The sequence below is a fragment of the Gymnoscopelus braueri genome (assembly GCF_963280865.1).
Source record: "Gymnoscopelus braueri genome assembly, chromosome: 14".
NCBI lineage: Eukaryota > Metazoa > Chordata > Actinopteri > Myctophiformes > Myctophidae > Gymnoscopelus > Gymnoscopelus braueri.
The window spans coordinates 24470374-24490853 of record NC_137619.1 but is presented as its reverse complement, the minus strand read 5'-3'; the positions used below and the strand labels follow the sequence as shown (position 1 = coordinate 24490853).

The 20480-nt window shown below is 41.8% G+C and overlaps 1 protein-coding gene across 2 annotated transcripts in view; it reads right to left on the bottom strand.

Moving 5' to 3' along the window:
• hnrnpll (heterogeneous nuclear ribonucleoprotein L like) overlaps nucleotides 1–20229 on the bottom strand; it is a 39744-nt gene extending 19515 nt beyond the window's left edge. For both annotated transcript variants that reach the window (XM_080449972.1, XM_080449973.1), the window contains exons 1-3: nucleotides 19524–20229; nucleotides 1111–1226; nucleotides 333–442 (exon numbers count right to left, since the gene is read on the bottom strand). In XM_080449972.1, the coding sequence (XP_080306098.1) occupies nucleotides 333–442; nucleotides 1111–1226; nucleotides 19524–19802 (505 nt within the window). In that variant the 5' untranslated portion in view covers nucleotides 19803–20229. The remainder of the gene's footprint in view (nucleotides 1–332; nucleotides 443–1110; nucleotides 1227–19523) is intronic.
• Between the last annotated feature and the right edge of the window lie 251 nt (nucleotides 20230–20480).

Sequence of the window (20480 nt, the reverse complement as noted above, 5' to 3'; positions counted from 1 at the left end):
ATTTTAAGATATTCTTAATTTTCACTTTGAAATTGTATAAAATAAATATAAAAGGCTTTATAACGTGTTATGATTAGTGTTACAAAGTATTATGAGTATGTATGCGTTATTAATTTATAACATCATTATAGAGTGTTACTGTGTTAATTTATAATGCATTACAGACATCATGGGCTTCATAGGAAATGTTACCACTTTATCTTTTGGCCAGGATTATAGTTTATTATAATTCTCATAGGTGAGATACATTATAATAATTGATATTATTAAATAATGTATTATAACCACCACTTATAATGACTTATAAAGAAATGTCAAGAGAAGAACCTAACCTGCAATGTACACAGGTTCAGTGGTTCCACATGACACACAGCGGTCAGCGCTCTCCACCTCTGAGAACTCGACCAGGGCCTGTCGCTTGAAGGGCATCATCATCACATAGCTGGAACACACACGCACACGCACATTATTTCTACTGATAGTAAATATGTCTGATCCATTGTAATACATAATACGTACTCTGGGGTTTGTAGAATCAAACATTATCAACATACTCTCATGGGGGGGGGGGGGGACGTGGCAGCTTGCAATTATGACCACAAGAGTTCACTTTTCAAGAAAACAGACATGGATTATTTAAACCTGTTTAAACAAAACAAAACATACAGTTACAATGATGGGACGATGATGGCACATGGAAGGGCAAATCCAGTCAGATTTTCACATAAACTGCTGACAATAAGGTGAAGGATTATAATTTTTGCATTCCCTATCCGCATATATTTTTTGAATTCCTCAATTTCCTATATTTACATAAAATCCCCACTCACACATCTATATTAATAAGTCAGCATGAGCACACCACAACAATGTATTGCATGTAAATGCTCCTTCCATGTGCAACATAAGATACTTTCACAGTTCACACTCAATTTGCTTTAATCATTCTGCCGGGGGTCAGAAAAGGCATCTTCTCCCTTGGTATTTTCAACCCCAGGTGAAAATATGAGTGTTGAAGTGCCTTCAGATACACAATACACATAACCCACAGGCATACACATAAACACAAACACACAATCAAACTGGGGGTTTGAATACTGGTTGTCCCACCATATGGATCCAAACTTCTCTAGGGCCTCGCACAGGTCAGCCTCCACCACAGCCTCAACCAGGCCCCTGACGTGGACCACCGGACTGGGGGAGATGCGATGCGCGTCCCCCATCTCCTGCAACACACAAAACATAAAACCTTTTCAGCTTGAGACACAAAATACAAATTTGGTCTCCCCAGGACCCAAGCGTACAAAAATACTATATAAATTGATCCTATTTAGCAGATTTACAAGCTCACAACGCTTCGCATCGTGATGCGTGGTAGATATGCTATTCTTTTGCCATTTTTGAAAATGTTGAGATTTTTAATTTAGAATGTTTTAATTCTGAAAATTCTGTGACTTGTTTGAACAATTGTAGGGTTGTTTTCATGTTACAAGTATGAAATACCATACACTGTATACAATTAGTTCACTGTAGCAGTATGTGTAATATACAACTGTAATATTATACATAATATTATATATAATAATCTGTTTTTCTTATGTGTGTGGTTATAGAGTATTAGTTTACAACAGAAGAGGAACAGGGGTCTATTCCACGAAACCTGGATTAGGGATAAACCGGGTTTAAACCGGGTTTAATCGGCTATCCTGGCTTAAATTATCCAGGAATCGGTTTCACAAAAGCTGAGTTAGCTCGGCAGATTAACTTAGCCAGTAAACCTGGATATGTTTATCCATGATCCTGTTTCACAAAAGAAAATTGAAGCAATCCTGCCTTAGTTACCATGGCAATTTAGCTGTGAAGTTAGCCTGCTTCGGACCAGGCTAACAGCCAAGCTTTATTAATCCAGTGCCTTGTTCTTCAAGTTTTGTGAAATAGCTGTTAGTCCAATGACTCCAATCATAAACCAATGAGTTTTTCCACACTTATTCAATTCTTATGCGAAAATCGAAGATCTACAAGCCCGAAATGTTTTTGTCTTATGGCGGCCGGGGGTCCCCGGCCCCCCATGGACCCCCGCCCCCGTGTGCCCCCGGCCCCCTGTGTACCTCCGGACCCCCGCCCCCGTGTACCCCCGGCCCCCTGTGTACCTCCGGACCCCCGTATACCCCGGACCTCTGTTGGGGGTCAACGGGGGTCCGGGTACTCCCGGACCCCCGTTGACCCCCGGCCCCCCGTTGACCCCCGGCCGCCAAAAGGCAAGCTTTTCACTTGTAGATCTTTGATTTTAGAAATTAGAAATTAGAAAATTATTCTAAGTGTGTAATTATAATTCCAACATTCACTTAAACTCCTTATGTTTAAGCCTAACTGAATTATATATTTATGGATTTGTATATAAATTAATTGCATATTTTTGGACAACTTGTGCATTTAATTTGTCTGCAATACTTTGCCACGCTTTCTCCCTGGATCTATATTTATTGCGGCTGTGTTTCCTCTCTTGCTTATTATACATTTTTTTTCCTTGTATGATTTCATGAGCTGCTGCAGTGCTGCTGTTCAGCCACAGAGAAGAACGCCGCTCTGGTTTTGGGCTCCATGATTGGTCAAGTTCAAGGATTCTGCTATCGACTTTCATGGTCTTTTATAGGAATATGTGAACTCACATTCAGCCTGGTTTAACGATCCTGGCTCGACAAACCTCTCCTTCTCAGCCCGGCTTGGCGTTCGTGGAACTGAATAAACCAGGCTGAACAGCGCAGGCTTGTCAAACCTGGATTTGCCTTTCAAACCAGGATAATTTAATTCCGCTTTCGTGGAATAGACCCCAGGCCACTTAGACTCAGTTGTAGAATGACAAGATAGAGAATTAATAACACAAGACACCAAAGACTTGAAATAGACATGTAGCATTTCAGAGCAGGCATACAAAAGATTGGAACAGAAACGGAAACTGAACAGTGCCTCGTGTAGGCTAACTTGCTGTTGAAGAAAATAGACATATACACCACGAAACAGCACGGACGTTATGTTACTCACCAATAGCTCTTAAACTATACCCCTTTCCCTCGCGTTGCTACTACTCTGAAGCTATGAAATCATCAGCTACTGTATAGCCTAAATGTACAACGACACATTCTCAAAAGGCTGCCTGCCCTCTACCCTTTCATTAGGGACAACGACTTTGCTGCTTAAAGATAAAAGATCCATTTCTCTGTAGTAAACCCTTTACAACCCATACAACGAAGTCGAACATAGCGTATATACATAATCAATATCATATGCAATCCACATATGTCATGTAGAACAGCATTTTCATAGCTCATCCATATATTAAATATAATATATATATATATTTTTTTGTTATCAATTGTTTTTATTATCATATCAGCAATATAATTATGTTTAAATTAATACATTTTCAACAAAAACAAGATACAAACACATACACAACTTGAAAACAACACAGAAGGTTAAATAAAATAAATAATAATAAACCCACCCACCCCTCCCAGGACCAACAATGTCTCGAAATGCAAGGGCCAAACATATTAAATATAATATAATGTGATCTACTGAAATTTTCAGTAGATCATTATATATAAGTCAGTCTTATTCAGAGTAAAATGCAAGATCGTAGTAAGACGTTAAATCCTGTCAAAACCTTGTGATAAGGCTTCAACACAGGTTGAAGTAGTCTTTACCACATAGCAAGTCTCTTTTACCTAACTAACCCCATAGCCAGCATGTCTGCACACCATTTACTGATGTCGATGACATAATTATCATCACAATAGTGTTGTTGACATCAATTTATATATACAGTATACAAGTATGGTTGAAAAGAAGAATCTTTTGAATCCGTGTGGTGCATTCACTACACATTTTAATGATATAAACAATATTTTGCCAACAACAATGTTGCATTATCTTCCCGGCTTCATCATCATCATACCAATGACATCCAGGCATGCTAAGCTACAGGTGTTTTTTAGTTTAGTTTGTTTGTCTTTGAGAGAGGGGGTCTGTGCATAGACTTTCTAGTCGAAGCTTGCTGACACTGAGGAAGGACTGCAGAGAGGTTGTTCAATGTAGGCCAGTGCCGAAACACTGCTGCCACTGCAGTCGTTTCATCTAGCACACTGAGACCTGTCCTCTATGCAAGGGCATATGCAATCTCTCTGCTTACATAGCAAACACACTTACAGTAGATGTCTTCCTTGGGCACTATCTGTTGTAATGACGGACTGACATCAATACATGTCTGTCACTGTAGGGCAGGGCAGTGTTGTGCTGCTTAACTGCAAGCCAAAAAAAACACAAGAAAAAAACCTGGTGACGCGAAGTTAGAGTGGAGCAGGTTCAGGAGGCAATCTTCTCTGTCAGGACGTCCAGGAAGCATTCTCACATAATGTGACCCAGCGTGACTAGGATCACTGCAGGGACGTGCGATTTACAGGACAACTACATCTGATGTGATTTTGGTAAAAGGTTTACTGTATGTAAATATGAAAATAATGCATAAATATTAAGTCATGTCTACTCCTCCAAGATTCCAAGTGAGGTAAAAGAACACTTACCGCCTGTTGGTAAATCAAATCAGCTGATACGATCACGCATTAACATTACAAGATCAACCGTAGCGTTTTCTGTCATGCCAAGTCTAAATTTAAAGAAATTAACCACTAAATCGAGTTTAAACCTCTCCTTGTGTCAAAGTAAGTTATAAACATCACCTTTTTTATTCGTGTATGTTACTGCCACTACCACATAAAAAAATAATTCTATCGAAAGAAAAAAAGAAAAAAATAGAAAAAGTGCTCCACGGAGCACAGGTCTCCGCCAGGTCAGGTAGGTTATTGTGGCCACCTGGTGGCGCTATAATAGGCCAATGTGAAAAGGGTGCCATTTCCTCCTCGGGCTAGTGGGAATGTGCGTGCAAGTTTTCACGGAAATCGCACGCTGTGTTCATGATTTGAGACTTTTTTCAAAACGGACCAATCCTGCAAACTTTGGAAGCCAACCTTAGCCAATCAGGATGGAACACGAAATATCGGACAGATCCGTCTTGATCACATGACTATAGAGATACTGTGTACCGATTTGCGTGATGTTTGGATAAAATCTGTAGGAGTAAATGGGTTTTGCACAAATCGGCCTCCTGGTGGCGCTATAACAGGCCCATGTGAAAAATTTGGGGCAGAGGTTCTGAATTGGCATCCAAGGAGTGTGTGTGCACTGTTTCGCAGCGACCGGGCCAACGGTGCCGGAGATTAGCTGGTAACACACGGACAGGACAGGACACACGGACGGACGGACGGACAGGGGGTAAAACATACTCTCTCGCCATGCCTTTCGGCCTGGCGGAGACAATAAACGCGGCGGGACACACGTTAAAAAACATCAATAATAGAAAGGTACTCTTTTTGGTAGTGGTGTTAACTGTGGCCACAAATGGCCACAGTTAACGCCTGCCACAAATTTATTTTGTGGCAGGCGGATTGGTTTGAGGTCTGCAGCTAAAAGGTGAATTGACCATTTCTGGACATGAAGTGTCGTGTCTCCCCCCGGTGTTTTGTGGAATCGTGAGCGCCAGTGTAGTAGAAAAGGTGCATTAAGGGGTGTGTTGTTTGCAAATCAGCAGTGCATTGCAATTTTGAGTTCAACAAGGACCACTATGAATTGAGTACAAAGGACCCCAATGGAAACAAGCCAATGGCTTTCTTGGGTTTTTCAAGCTGGAAATATATATATGTTTTTAGCATGTTTTTAATGCATTCGAACCCACCTGTGACAATGGATAAATTGAAGTGCTTTTATGATCCAACAAAACTGTTGCATGTCGTGATGTGGAGAATATTAAAGGCATGATATCAATGCAGGTTTCATCTGTATAAAAGGCTTACTGACTTGACAACTACATGGTACTGTACATACATGTGTAGAGATGATGGCGGACCAAGTATGAACATAGAAGGCAAATTAAATATGGTTTCCAGTTCATAACCAAGTGGACCCTCATCGCAAAGACCCCCCCCTCCCCCTTTGGACGCAGAGCTCTAAAGCATCCTGTATGTTTTGAGATAAAGGGAAGCTTTTATTGCCCAATGGAATGTCGTCAGAGACTTGCTTTCTCTCTCTCTCTCTCTGCCTTGCTAGCAGATAAGAGAATTGGGACTTTTACGACATGTTGGAATGTCGTCACCAAGCACAGTGACACACTAACTGAGCACAAGACAATGAGCAAACAAGCGAATGTGAATAAACTGTGTCATGTTTTGTCACTTTAAAATATATAATTATTGTCCTGTACAAGGACTACAACAATAATATGAACTTTTGTGTTTTTAAATGTGATGCTTCTCTTGTTAACTAGGCTTCAATGCTTACCGGCTCCCTAGTTGATATAATGCGGTCATGTTTAATACCTAGACAATTCTTAATTCATTGTGATTCCAAATATCCAGTCCAATGGATTAATAGGAAATCCCCAAGGTACTTAGCAGATAAGTTTAGTTGTTCATAATAGTAAGGAAGGTTGCCACACACAGCCGCCTTCAACACGCCCCCAATGGGCCAAGAAGGAGGAAGACCCCTCCTTCCAACTATAAAGAGGACTGGTCACCCAGTTCTCTCTCTCTCTTCCACCGTGCTCTCGATGACCAGGGGGTCGACTCATCCCTGAGTCCCTTCTTTCTGCTCTCTCCGGGGTGCCAAATCCCCCCACGCCTCTCTCCTGACGACAACGCAGCAACAGAAGGTTCGACAAGAAGTCCCTTCCCCCTCTCTACCCGGGTGACACCCTGGTCTACGCTACGGCACGGACACTAGCTATCCATGCTAGCCAACGCCTCCGGTCCTCCCCAAGAGAAGAGCCACCGGCCTACGTCCATGCTCTCCAGCCAAAGCCAGATGCCCGGCTCCTAGATGACAACTGCCCTGCTTCCTCTACACGTGAGCCTTAGTGGTCACATACTGTCTCCTCAATCCGAGTTGAGTGGAGACTGAGGACGCTCTCCAGCCAAAGCCAGATGCTCCTAGATGACAACTGCCTGGACGCTAGCGAAACCTGCTAGCCACAGCCTCATGGTCTCTCCACCAGAGACCAAAGAATCATCTTCGCCCCTCCCCCAATGGACAGGCGAGCATAATGCATTTCACATGTGGGGTGGCAACTGAGTGTAGTTTTGAGGGCAGATTAGCTATTGTTGATCATTGATCTTTCTCTTTTCTGTATGACTTTAATCCCTTCTTCTCCTTTAGTATATTAAAATGTGGCCATGTGATCTGATCAGATTGTAGATCTGTTATGTTGTATATTGTTGAGATTTTAACCGGTTTCATCACCTTATGAAGTATTGATCTATTGTTCTTTTCCCCATTTCATTGGTTGTTTTATTATCCTAGGATTTATCTTAATAAACACATTATTTTGATATAAACGAAGGTCCTTTTTCCAAGTGATTTCAAAGCAAATATTTCCAATTATTCCCTAACCAGAACCCATGCATCATACTGTGTCAAAGATTCTTGCGTAGCCTTTTTCATGGTTGTGTTGAGGTGCAAATTAATCCCTTAATTTGCACAATTCCTTAATTTTTGGTGAAAATTCATATTTTGATTTTTCAGAAAATATTTTCAATATTTTCATAATTATCATTATTGTTTCCCATAATTATTACCCCATGTCCGCTACATAAAGTGGTGCCCCGTTGTGAGGCACAGTCCCTGATGTCTGGTTAGAGAATAATTGGAAAATTTGGAAATCTTGGAAAAATTGCCAGAGAAAATCTCTTGTTTAAAATAGGTCTCCCTCCTAAACATCTAAATTCCTGTGGTGATAAGAGAACAAAGGGCACTTTAACCGTGCCCCTTCTCTCCACCCCCACAGATATTTAGAGAACTCATGCTGGCATCATCTAGTGGCCAACTTGCAGAATAATCTGAAGCTCGTGAGTTAGGGGTCTTGCGGAATCATCAAGCCTGTTGGAATAGCGATCTGACAAAGAGCTAAATTTAAGTCCATGGAGTCTCCCTCCGTGTGTATACCCTAGTGGCGTGAACAAATCCGCTACTAGAATAGTAATGTCAAATATCCTACATTTGATACATTGATTAATATATCTGCATTGAATTTAGTTTGATATTGTAATTACTGGATGCCCCTCTCCATTGTTGAGGAAGTTTGAAATACAGCATTCTTCACTTCCTGTAAAGTAAAAACAAAATTAACTAACTAATCCTTAGTGTAACCAATAACTACCAATAATTAAACTGCTAAAGTTGGTAGGTAGAAGTGAGACTGTGTCACACTTATTTTTTTTAACTGGATACAAGCAGACTTGTGCGCCAGTTGTAACTTAGTGACACATAGCGGTACACACATACCTAGCCCATCCCCTTTTGAACACCCCTTAAACAGGAACAGAAGGGGGGGGGCGAGGAAGCCTGGTCCTTGTCTTGCATGTCATAAAACCACAGGCAGAGACAAACAGTAGACCACCTTTGTTTTGTTCATACTAGTGACTGGCTTGTAGTAACTAATAGTCCATACTTTGGCAGTGTAAACACTTCTATGGTAAAGGGCCGATGTTATTTAAAGGTTAATACACTTTGAGTTTGGGTATAGTTTCTCGTTCTAACTCTATTCTAAGACTAACCTGTAGTATTGTACAAATTATTTCCCCTTTTGTGAAACAACACAGTAAATCTGGCGATTGCAAACGATTTTCGGTTATAATTGCGTTAATTTTTCAATGTCTCGCTTTCCAAAGATCGTTTGCAGATTGTTCACGTTTATTCTGAGGTTTTTATAAATGGATAAAATTATTTGAATGAAAAAAAAAAAAAAAAAATTAAATTTTTTATTTTTATTTTATTGAAGTTTTTTTTTTGGATTAATTTTTGGAGTTTACTTCCCATAAGTGAGACTTCCCTGTCGAGTCCGACTGATTAGTCATAGAAAGAGCGAGTAACGCAACAAGATGTCTGAGCCCTCCACTCCACCCAGCTACACCGATATAATCGGGCAGTTAATAACATTGTTTACAGTGATATTGGGGTTAGTTTTAATATACGTAGATCCTTTAAAAGGGCTACGTCACGTGTTACACTCAATTGTATACACAATAAAACGTGCCTTGGAGTTTCTAACAGACAGCCTTGACCCTAAACTGCAAGACACTGTTCAATTTGACTTTGATAGAGATATGAGTCAGACTGGAGCATGTCACCTGGTTACACCTTTTAAAACAGCTAAAGGTCAAACAGACATAGAACAGACGGGATGTGCTCTACAAACCAACACAATGCTGAGAGCCGATTTAGGCCAGCAAAATACTCAGTTAGAAGTGGCACAACACCAAATAAAACAGCAAACTGCAATGTTGGATGCAGCCTTACAGGCCACACAACAGCACACAGCTATGCTGAATGCGGCAACAGGCTACATCACCATGCTACAGAACCTTAACATAGGATTGGAGCAAGCGAAAACGCAACAAAATGGTGAGATAACCTTAGCCAAACAGCAAATTGGTCAACTGCAAGACACTGTCATTGAACTACAACTACTCATCGCAGAAAACTTCATGCAAAACAGTGTCAAGTTACAAATAGCACAAGACAGTGTCACTCAATTGCAGGATAGAACTGAGCTCCTCGAACAGGGTGATTGGATCAGTGAGAATGACTTTGCTAAAAGGTTCCATGACCTCCAAGGCCAATCACAAGCACTCTCTGGTCAGCCTCACTCTGATCATTACCCTGTGACAAAGCAGCAGCCTCTGGTAGATAGACCACCCATTCGAGCTGAACACTATGTCCAAGGACACGCCTCAAATGGCTTGCCCGCCATGTTACCGTCTTTCCAATCTTTTCAGAACATACCTCCGGCGGTCGGGCAACCTGCCCTCGAGCCATATGCCTGGGGTTATGCAGCATTGAATGCACCAGTACCCCTACCTCAAACCACGGGGGGGTGCGAGCCGGCACATCTGCTGAGTAATACCGACTTAGCCAAAGTTGCGAAATTCATCCCAAATTTCGACCCAAAGCCCGGTGAATCTAAAGACACACACATTTACTTAGATGATATAGATTATCACTTAGCAGAATGTGGTGTAAGTGACACAGATACCAAGGTTAAATTGATTTATCAAACCGCAAACCGCGAGGTAACTGGCTTTATCAGGCGACAGACAGACGAGGTCCGAGCAAATTGGCCCGTTCTGTGTCAAGCGATAATTGAAGAATTTGCTGACCACCGAGCTTTAGGAGGTCTCTTGTCCGCCGTGTCCGTCTGTCAACACGAAGGTGAAAAAGTTAATCTCTTTTATAACCGTTTGAGGATTGCATTTTTTGGTAACAAAAATGTCCCGGATATGGAGGAAAATGTGAATTTCAAGGATTTGTTCTTGAATAATTTACACCCTTCCATTAAAAAGCACATTCCTATTGGAATCAATTCTAAAAAGCGTGCAGCTGATTTACGCAATCTGGCACGGCAAGCTTTTGATAGAGAATGCAATGAACCTCAAAGGGCATCGCATAAAATTGTTGATGCCCAAATCGATAGTTGGCAGCCCAAGAGACAGGACGACCATGGTTTATACAGGGGGGACGACCACCAAGCTCCCTCCTGGAGATGTGCTCGGTCCTCCTCAAACGACCGCGGTCGCCCTCCCTCACGGGATAACTCTGGGACAAAACATGAGAACCCTGTTGAGTGTGTAAAACAGCTCCCAGCTGAGATCCCCAAACAATCACGACGGCAAAGAAAGGCACGCGCACACGCTGCCACACAAAATTCAAGCCCAGTCCGTGACAACAAGAATTGGAGAAGTCCTAATCGCGTTTAGCTCACCTTGATAAAAACCAAAACCACGGTGACTATTCTCAATGTATGTTTCAGATGACATCACTTCACAACAGTTCGTGTTTCATCTGTAACATCAGGGGGGTCCGGTATATATATATGTCTGTTGTTTTCGGCGTTAACAGGTTGCAATGTTTATAGACATGCAGCAAAACTGCATTGACATACAAACAAATGTATAAATGCACCCCATCAAACTGGTAAAATAGTAAAGAGTCAACAGTCAAATGTGTTCATAAAAGGTAGATCAGGTTACTCAAAATAACATGGCCTCTCCCCAAGACGCTTAACAAGTTCATTTTGTGTCTCACCTAACTAACCTCCTCAGTCATTCTATGATAATGAACACTGTCTGGTTTGTGTGCTTGAATATTTTACTAACCCTAGGTGGATTAAAAGCATGCTACTAACAAAGTACACTGTAACTCCACCCACATTTAGTGTGATTTCCCCTCTTTATCCTACCAAAAGTGTATTACACTGATAGCGATGTATGATGGTTGCTACAAGAACCCAGTTAACAGGAACTGGACCAACTAAGACTTGTAGTGTTGTTCAGTCAATTCAGCTATATAGAAATTATTGTCTCTGCACACAGGATGTGACTAAGGGGAGGAGCAAGACACTTGTTATATAGGTTCTCAAATCTGCAGCAACTTCTTAACCTTAGCTAAAAACCATACAAACTTTAACCTGTACCTGTACCGCCACATTTCCACTCACACCATCGTGAGCAGTACACTTAGGCCCATTTCACTATAGGTAACCCAAAGCCTACCTGTGAAGACAAAACTACATATAATCGTTGTGTGCATGTTTAGGAGTTTTTCCCTTTTTGTTCTCTGATTTATAATGTTTTCTTAGGTGTTTGTGATTATCCTAAAAGCCCTCTCAGAAAATAGGAGTCAGACAGTGACTGCCAATGCCTAATAGGTAATTTTCTTTCAAACAGTCGGATCCAGTGTCACTAGATCAGCTTAATGAAAGAGTTGCCATTGACATGTGAATGCAGATGCTATGATTTCTATGTTCCTGTTGTCCTCTCACATTTTCTTTTGTGTTATCAAAGGTCGTGACGTCAACGTTCCGTTTCGTCTGACATTGATAACTAGGGGAGGTCTGTAGAGATGATGGCGGACCAAGTATGAACATAGAAGGCAAATTAAATATGGTTTCCAGTTCATAACCAAGTGGACCCTCATCGCAAAGACCCCCCCCTCCCCCTTTGGACGCAGAGCTCTAAAGCATCCTGTATGTTTTGAGATAAAGGGAAGCTTTTATTGCCCAATGGAATGTCGTCAGAGACTTGCTTTCTCTCTCTCTCTCTCTGCCTTGCTAGCAGATAAGAGAATTGGGACTTTTACGACATGTTGGAATGTCGTCACCAAGCACAGTGACACACTAACTGAGCACAAGACAATGAGCAAACAAGCGAATGTGAATAAACTGTGTCATGTTTTGTCACTTTAAAATATATAATTATTGTCCTGTACAAGGACTACAACAATAATATGAACTTTTGTGTTTTTAAATGTGATGCTTCTCTTGTTAACTAGGCTTCAATGCTTACCGGCTCCCTAGTTGATATAATGCGGTCATGTTTAATACCTAGACAATTCTTAATTCATTGTGATTCCAAATATCCAGTCCAATGGATTAATAGGAAATCCCCAAGGTACTTAGCAGATAAGTTTAGTTGTTCATAATAGTAAGGAAGGTTGCCACACACAGCCGCCTTCAACACGCCCCCAATGGGCCAAGAAGGAGGAAGACCCCTCCTTCCAACTATAAAGAGGACTGGTCACCCAGTTCTCTCTCTCTCTTCCACCGTGCTCTCGATGACCAGGGGGTCGACTCATCCCTGAGTCCCTTCTTTCTGCTCTCTCCGGGGTGCCAAATCCCCCCACGCCTCTCTCCTGACGACAACGCAGCAACAGAAGGTTCGACAAGAAGTCCCTTCCCCCTCTCTACCCGGGTGACACCCTGGTCTACGCTACGGCACGGACACTAGCTATCCATGCTAGCCAACGCCTCCGGTCCTCCCCAAGAGAAGAGCCACCGGCCTACGTCCATGCTCTCCAGCCAAAGCCAGATGCCCGGCTCCTAGATGACAACTGCCCTGCTTCCTCTACACGTGAGCCTTAGTGGTCACATACTGTCTCCTCAATCCGAGTTGAGTGGAGACTGAGGACGCTCTCCAGCCAAAGCCAGATGCTCCTAGATGACAACTGCCTGGACGCTAGCGAAACCTGCTAGCCACAGCCTCATGGTCTCTCCACCAGAGACCAAAGAATCATCTTCGCCCCTCCCCCAATGGACAGGCGAGCATAATGCATTTCACATGTGGGGTGGCAACTGAGTGTAGTTTTGAGGGCAGATTAGCTATTGTTGATCATTGATCTTTCTCTTTTCTGTATGACTTTAATCCCTTCTTCTCCTTTAGTATATTAAAATGTGGCCATGTGATCTGATCAGATTGTAGATCTGTTATGTTGTATATTGTTGAGATTTTAACCGGTTTCATCACCTTATGAAGTATTGATCTATTGTTCTTTTCCCCATTTCATTGGTTGTTTTATTATCCTAGGATTTATCTTAATAAACACATTATTTTGATATAAACGAAGGTCCTTTTTCCAAGTGATTTCAAAGCAAATATTTCCAATTATTCCCTAACCAGAACCCATGCATCATACTGTGTCAAAGATTCTTGCGTAGCCTTTTTCATGGTTGTGTTGAGGTGCAAATTAATCCCTTAATTTGCACAATTCCTTAATTTTTGGTGAAAATTCATATTTTGATTTTTCAGAAAATATTTTCAATATTTTCATAATTATCATTATTGTTTCCCATAATTATTACCCCATGTCCGCTACACATGATTGATTACACATACCACCAGGTTCTGTTTGGCTCACCACCGGATATCACTGAACCATTTAAGGTGCTGTAGTACATTGTATTTTAAAAAGTGAGCAGGCACACGTGGAGTGTCCAGCAGACCGTCTTTTGCCTTTCATAGTTCAGTGTACTCAAAGCATACTCCGCATACCAAACCCATTTTACAGACAACGTTTCTCGTGTACATATCAGACGGACAGGTATGCACAGACACAACAAGTGACTGCTGCAGAGACCTCCTAGGCCCTTAGGCGGACATCTGCTCAGTGTCCAGTCCATGTGGACACATAGCTCTTAGCACTGCAGTCTGTTTGAGGTGCTGTAGATTCATAGTTGATAACTCTGCTCCTCCAGCACAAGGACATTAGTTTGATGACACAGTGGAAACGTCCTGTTCACTGTTGTGCTGAGTGTGCAGCGCATTTCTCTTTAGGTAATGAAAAGCATGATTGCATCGATCTTGCACACACCCACTGATAATATATTCAGCCTAACCCAACCCACCTTGCCAGGGATACTCGGCCGTTTTGCCAGCCAGTCCAGAACACACCAATAGTCTGTTGGCACGACGGTTGACCGACCCACAACACCCTTGACTGCACTTCAAACCAACTTGCCCCCAAAATATGGCAAGTGGTCCATTAAAGTGAAAAACAACATGATTACTAGTAGCAGAATTATTTCAGAGAGAGGTGCTAGAGAAAAGGCCATGGGGTAACAAAATCAGTAGGGTTCGTCCTGCAATCCACCCAGTAGATGGTTACATGTACAAAGTTTTTAGCCTTTATTTGAAATCTGAATCCAAAAAAATAATCCACATGTCTCCAATAGACACCTGAACAACAAGAGCATAAATGTTTAATACGGACTTCCTACTACCTGCCATGGTTGCACACACACCCACACCCACACCCACCCACACCCACACCCACACACACACCCACACCCACACCCACACACACCCACACACACACACACACCCCCACACACACACACACACACGTTTAACTTTCTACATACTTTACTCTTTGATTGGATGTACATTTTGCTGTAGGATTAGAGGATTTGTGCAATGAATTAGGGGTCAACCGATATGGCTTTTTCATGGTCGTAATCGATTTTGATTATTAGTCATCAAAGAGGCCCGATAGCCGACATTAACTTTTCGACTGACAGAAATAAAACATAATTTTGTCACGCCACTGCCAGCGATTTTCGAGTGTTTTCACTCACCTTTGAAAAATCATAAAATATTTATCTCCAGTATGATCGATCCCCCGATCGCTTTGAAAGACGTATTCGAGTCTCGTAGAATCGAATACGTCCTAACCCTAACCCCCTAACTGAAACATTATACAATAAAAAATAATTAACAAATAGCTCCCCAAATGTTTCGTTCTATCAAATGCAGCATTCTAATTAGCTCCCACTTGTAGCAGCATTTCTTATAAACCGAATTATAAATTCGGTTTATAATTTTTTGTAAAACATTACAAAACAGGGTTTTATTCCTGTAAAAATAAATATGGAAAATAAATAATATTAAACTAATCCAATAAACAAAGCAAGCAAGCAAATAAATACAAATAAACAAATAATGTTTTGATGGATAAATGCAATCATCATCGCTGTCGGGCAGAAATCGTATATATATCCATATTTCAACTTATGTTTTTTTTAAATGAATGCCCTACTGTCGCACTAAAAGAGTGAAAATAGCAGATCCACAAGCTACACTCTCAATCAAATATCTCAATAGCTATACAATATGAGTATGGGTTCACACTTGTTATTTTATATTTTTAAGTGTAGCTGACGTAAAAGTGTAGCAACAGCATATTTAACATCAGCTGTCTGTGCTCTGATTTTAAATTCCACAGACCCAGAAGGCTTGTTTACTTCCTGTTTTTCCTGTGTCAAAATGCCAATATCTCCGTTCCTCTTGCTGTGCAATGGATTGCACCGTGTGGATAAAACGTTTTGCCTCTACTACGACAACCCTGTGCGTGTGATGACGCGATGTCCGTGAGGACGGGGGTCACGGAGAATATTCCATGATTTTTCAAAGGTACAGTAAAATCGCTCTTTTTCTCTGGCAGTGGGGTGACAATATTACACTATCACTCTGGCAGTCAAAGAGCGAATACAAATGTTTAAACATTATGAATATCGAGGCCAATAATCTCCCGTTTCGAATATCGGTCGACCCCTATAATGAATAATATACTGCATAAACAGAGATTTTCTGTGCTCTCTTCAGTTCTTATATAGCTCAATGTGCAGTACCCTTTGTCAGAGTACTTGGAGGCCAGTCTATTACGTCAGTGATGTCTGTACCTGTTGTCAGAGTACTTGGAGGCCAGAATTTAAAAAAAGGTTAAATCAAGGTATAAAAAGACGCTTTGTTAAAAGGTAGGTTTTTTTGTCCATTTTTAAAAGTGTCAGTACACTGATACGAGCAGAGATTTCATTTAGTTAAATGGAGTTAAATTAACACGATGTTTGTTCATTTCACAAACTCTAACAGAAAACTGAAAAACGATTTTCTTACTGGATTTATGCTATCACGGTATACCTTTTATGTGTATGGAATGGATAGTTGTGCACTGTCAGGTGCCCCATTAAAAACATTAATAACATATAGATTTTAATAATGATGCCAAAAGCAACCCCCAGCCTTCCGATGTATTATTCATAAAAACCTCTGCATCTATTCAGTGTGGGAATGAACTATATGCTCTTGTATGCATGACTGTCTTTCACTTCCGATGCCTGCTCTCTTATCCTGCTCCGTCTCTCCCTCTCTCTTTCTGTCTTCACATTTAAAGGCATGCTAGTGTGATCTATAAATACAGCCTATTTGTGTCGCAGGCTGAAAAAGCACCCGCTGTGTAACCAGTAACCACCGCCACTATCTTAATCGTTTGAGCGTGACATTTAGTCACAGTCTGCGTCACCATCCGTTTCTCCGTCTTGCTGTCAAGAGGCATGGTAGAAGAATAGCACAAATATGGAATACCTTAATTCCCCTGGTTACAACATCCACTGCAAGACTGGCTCCCATAGACACAAGCCAACAGCACAAACCGGACGCTGCAAAATAGCAACAAGGATCACACAATTCCAGTTCTCCAAATCTAATTAAGCATAAGTTACATGTCCTTAAGGCAAATTTGTTACTCATGAGGAGAGGCATATGTTTACAAAAACAACTGCCTTACAGACATGACCCAGGGATAATAAGGAACCTTGTACACTTGAGGAAGTTTGGCATTGACAAGCCGCAACCACTGTGGTATTTTTATTTCAAAACAGATTTGTGTTTTTGCAGAATAAAAGTGTTATGCAATAAGATTACCATCATCAATTTGACTTGATCGTTGCCCGTTGCATCGATAGATCAATCCAGATCAATGGATCCTTACACCCCTAGCTAAATCACAATAAGTGATACAGTAGTCCCTTCACCCACTCCCCCTCCCCCTCCAGCTAAATCACAATGTGTGATAGTCCCTCCACCCACTCCTCCTACCTCAGTCTCCACTGCTGCTCTCTCAATGTCCATTTCATTTTCTTTTTAACTAATGGGTGGTGCACTGCAGAGCGAAATATTTCATCAATCAACACCGCACAACACTCATAAATCTGAAGTCTCAAGGCGGTATGCAGGATTTAGCCAAATAAAAATCTAACTGAAGATAAAATCCCTGTCATGTTTTACATGAGTATAGGAGGCATCCTAGCTCATCTGGGAGATTTTCACGTAGGTGTATTTCCTTCCTGGAACTAAATTGTGTCGCTAATTTCCCATACTCTGCTTTACTGGTTAGAACTATTTTACTTGCCCGTGGTTTACTGAGAGCTAACGCCTGGTACAACAGCGATAGTGGGTTTCCACTAAGCGTTTTTCTGCTAAATGGGTGTGTTCAAAACGTCCAAAACATCCCTGTCACAAGCTACTGATTGATTGCCACTTTGTCTTGCTGCAAAACTCTGTGAAAAAGTTTAGCTTTCCTCAACTTTTTCGCACCACCTTTTGCTGACTCCCTATCTCGCTTTTTCATTGTCTTTTCCATATGTAAAACATTGGTTATACCTATATATTTGATGAATACACCGTATCAGTACACCCCTGGCAATTGTCTCAATAAAAAAAGTGTTTTAAAAGACAATGCTTTGAGAAAGCGGAATTCTGGTAATTGTGTGAACTAGGCGTAATCATGCATCCTGTCTGTGTCATTTCAATGTGTCAATTCTTTGTGGCTTCAGCCTCAGGCCTTACATATACAACTACACATTATACAGGCCACATTCACCACTTCCTGTGCGTGTGGAGGGCAGTCTGCACACAAATCCTCCACAAGATCAGAGCAGTTCAGTCTAACACCCTGGTTTTACACTGCTAACTATTATCAGTTCTTTAAGTGCATGAATGCAAGTAATGCCAATATGTGCACAAGCAACAGTATATTGACAAGAGTAAATTAATTTTTGGAGGTTTGTGGAACCATCTGTGGAATATCAACACTATATATATACGGATGCATTTCCCCCAAAGCACACACAACTCCTATTTGTATTATGATGCAATTCTCCTGAGAGAGAGAGAGAGAGCATATCAGTCTTCCACAGAGTCTTGGGACCATGAAAAAGGTGCAGATGGAATTATGCAATGCTGATAAGCAGTAACAACTCATGCTGTGGTAAAAGCAGGCACACACAAGTCCCATGTCTGCCCTGCTGAGGAGTTCACGAGAAAGTGTCATGGATGTCAACAACAAATACTGTAACAGCCATACCAAGTTAACTGAGTCCTGCACAGCCTATAATAAGTAGTTAATTTTATTTTCACACTCCATCTACCAATGGTCAGCTCTTCCAGACCACATTTTACAGTATGTTTGACATGCAGCAAGTTTGGTTTTGTGCCCCACAATAGTGGTCTGCCAGTTATCCTCTCCCAACCAAACATACATAAAACTAAAGCAATTACTTAAGGCTTGGTCATAATGTATGTACATAAGTACATAAGGTCATATATTTAACCCAAATAGAAGGATCCAATAATGAATACATTCAGTTATGGAGCTGTAATTGTCTATCAATATCCTAGCTTGTTGGATCACACATTTGGAAATTATGTCTAATCTTCTGCTGTCATTATTAGATCACATCACCAGAAGAATGCGCGCGTGTGTGTGTGTGTGTGTGTGTGTGTGTGTGTGTGTGAAAATCAGGCCTACATGTGCGAAAGCTATTATGACGAAATGTAAAACCGCCTTCACACCACTGTCTCAATCAGTGCTCCAGTGCATTTTGTGTGGACAACCCCAACCGTCCATGCATTTTATATCACGACAACAATGAATGTATAGCCATACGTGCACATTACAACACACAACGGTTACACAGAACCAAGGGGCAAGCTCCTGTGCGTGCGTGCACGAGAAACAGGGGGAGAGCTCATTTCTTTCCCAGCCACACATTCTACGCAGCAAGCAACGCTTAATAAACAGCAACACTACCAGGTGAATGTACTGTACTGTAACGTGTCTAGAAGATCAGTCTACTCACTAGTAGCTCTGTCTACAATAGAATAGAAGAACATTGAATGTGATGTTGTGTGACAAAGAATGGAAGGTGGAATGAAAAAGAGAGGAAACCCGCACACGCTGCCAGGCTCCTCTGATTCTGCATAGGGTTACATTAAATTTTAATACATAAATTATACATAATGTCTCACCCTTCGTCCACTTCCATGCTGGCTGCTGCTGTTGCTGCTGTTGCTGTTCCAACGGGCCCGGCTGTCCGCTGCAGCGGCATCACTGTTACTGTTCCCGGGAGGAAGTCCTCCCCCCACGGACTCGGAGTCGGAGTCCTCCCCCTCCTCCAGCTCTTCCTCTCCTTCTTCCACCACCTCCCTCTCGGCCGTCTTCAGCCTCTTGCTGGCCCTGCCGTACTCTCCTTCCTCTCCTTCTTCTCCTTCCTCGTACTCGCACGTTCCTTCTGCCAACAACGACATGGCAGCCTGAGGGGCACAACGCAAGGGAGAGCTGTCCAGAAGCTCTAGTTCTATTTTAACGAAAACAACACAGTGCTGCTGCTCTCTCTCTGCTCGGCCCAGCAGCAACGTTCTGCCTGTTCATAAATTATAAACAGTTTCCTGCGCCCTGCTGTCTGTGGGGAAGGAGAAAAAAAAGACGCCTCGCAATGGCTGTAGTGTTCTTTTGCCTGCTTCAAATGGGCATCTGTTTTAACCAATGGGCTGTGGTGACGGACGGTCGCGTCTTTAAAATATCCGTGCTAATGTTTGTCTCCTTCAGAAGCCTTTTGACGCATATATCAGTGAAGCAGCCGCAGGGTGGTTATATCCTTGGTATCCAAGTACGCACCCCTCTTTCTCCCCCTCCTTTCTTTAGCTCGATTTCTCTCTCTCAACCCAGTGATTTTTGCTTGAGTGTGTGTGTAGGTGAATGGAAAGATCCAGTGTTGCCAGATGTTGTGGGAGAAACAAGCAACTGGGTCTATGAACACCAGCCCAAAAGAAGCGAACGCTTCGCCCTTTGAACATAATTGGCTATTTGAAAATAGACGATCAACCAAAGCACCTACACTACACGCAACTAACAATATTTACAAGCAACTTACCCAGAAAAAGTCGCTTACAGTAAGCGGACATGGCAACACTAAAAAGATCCCG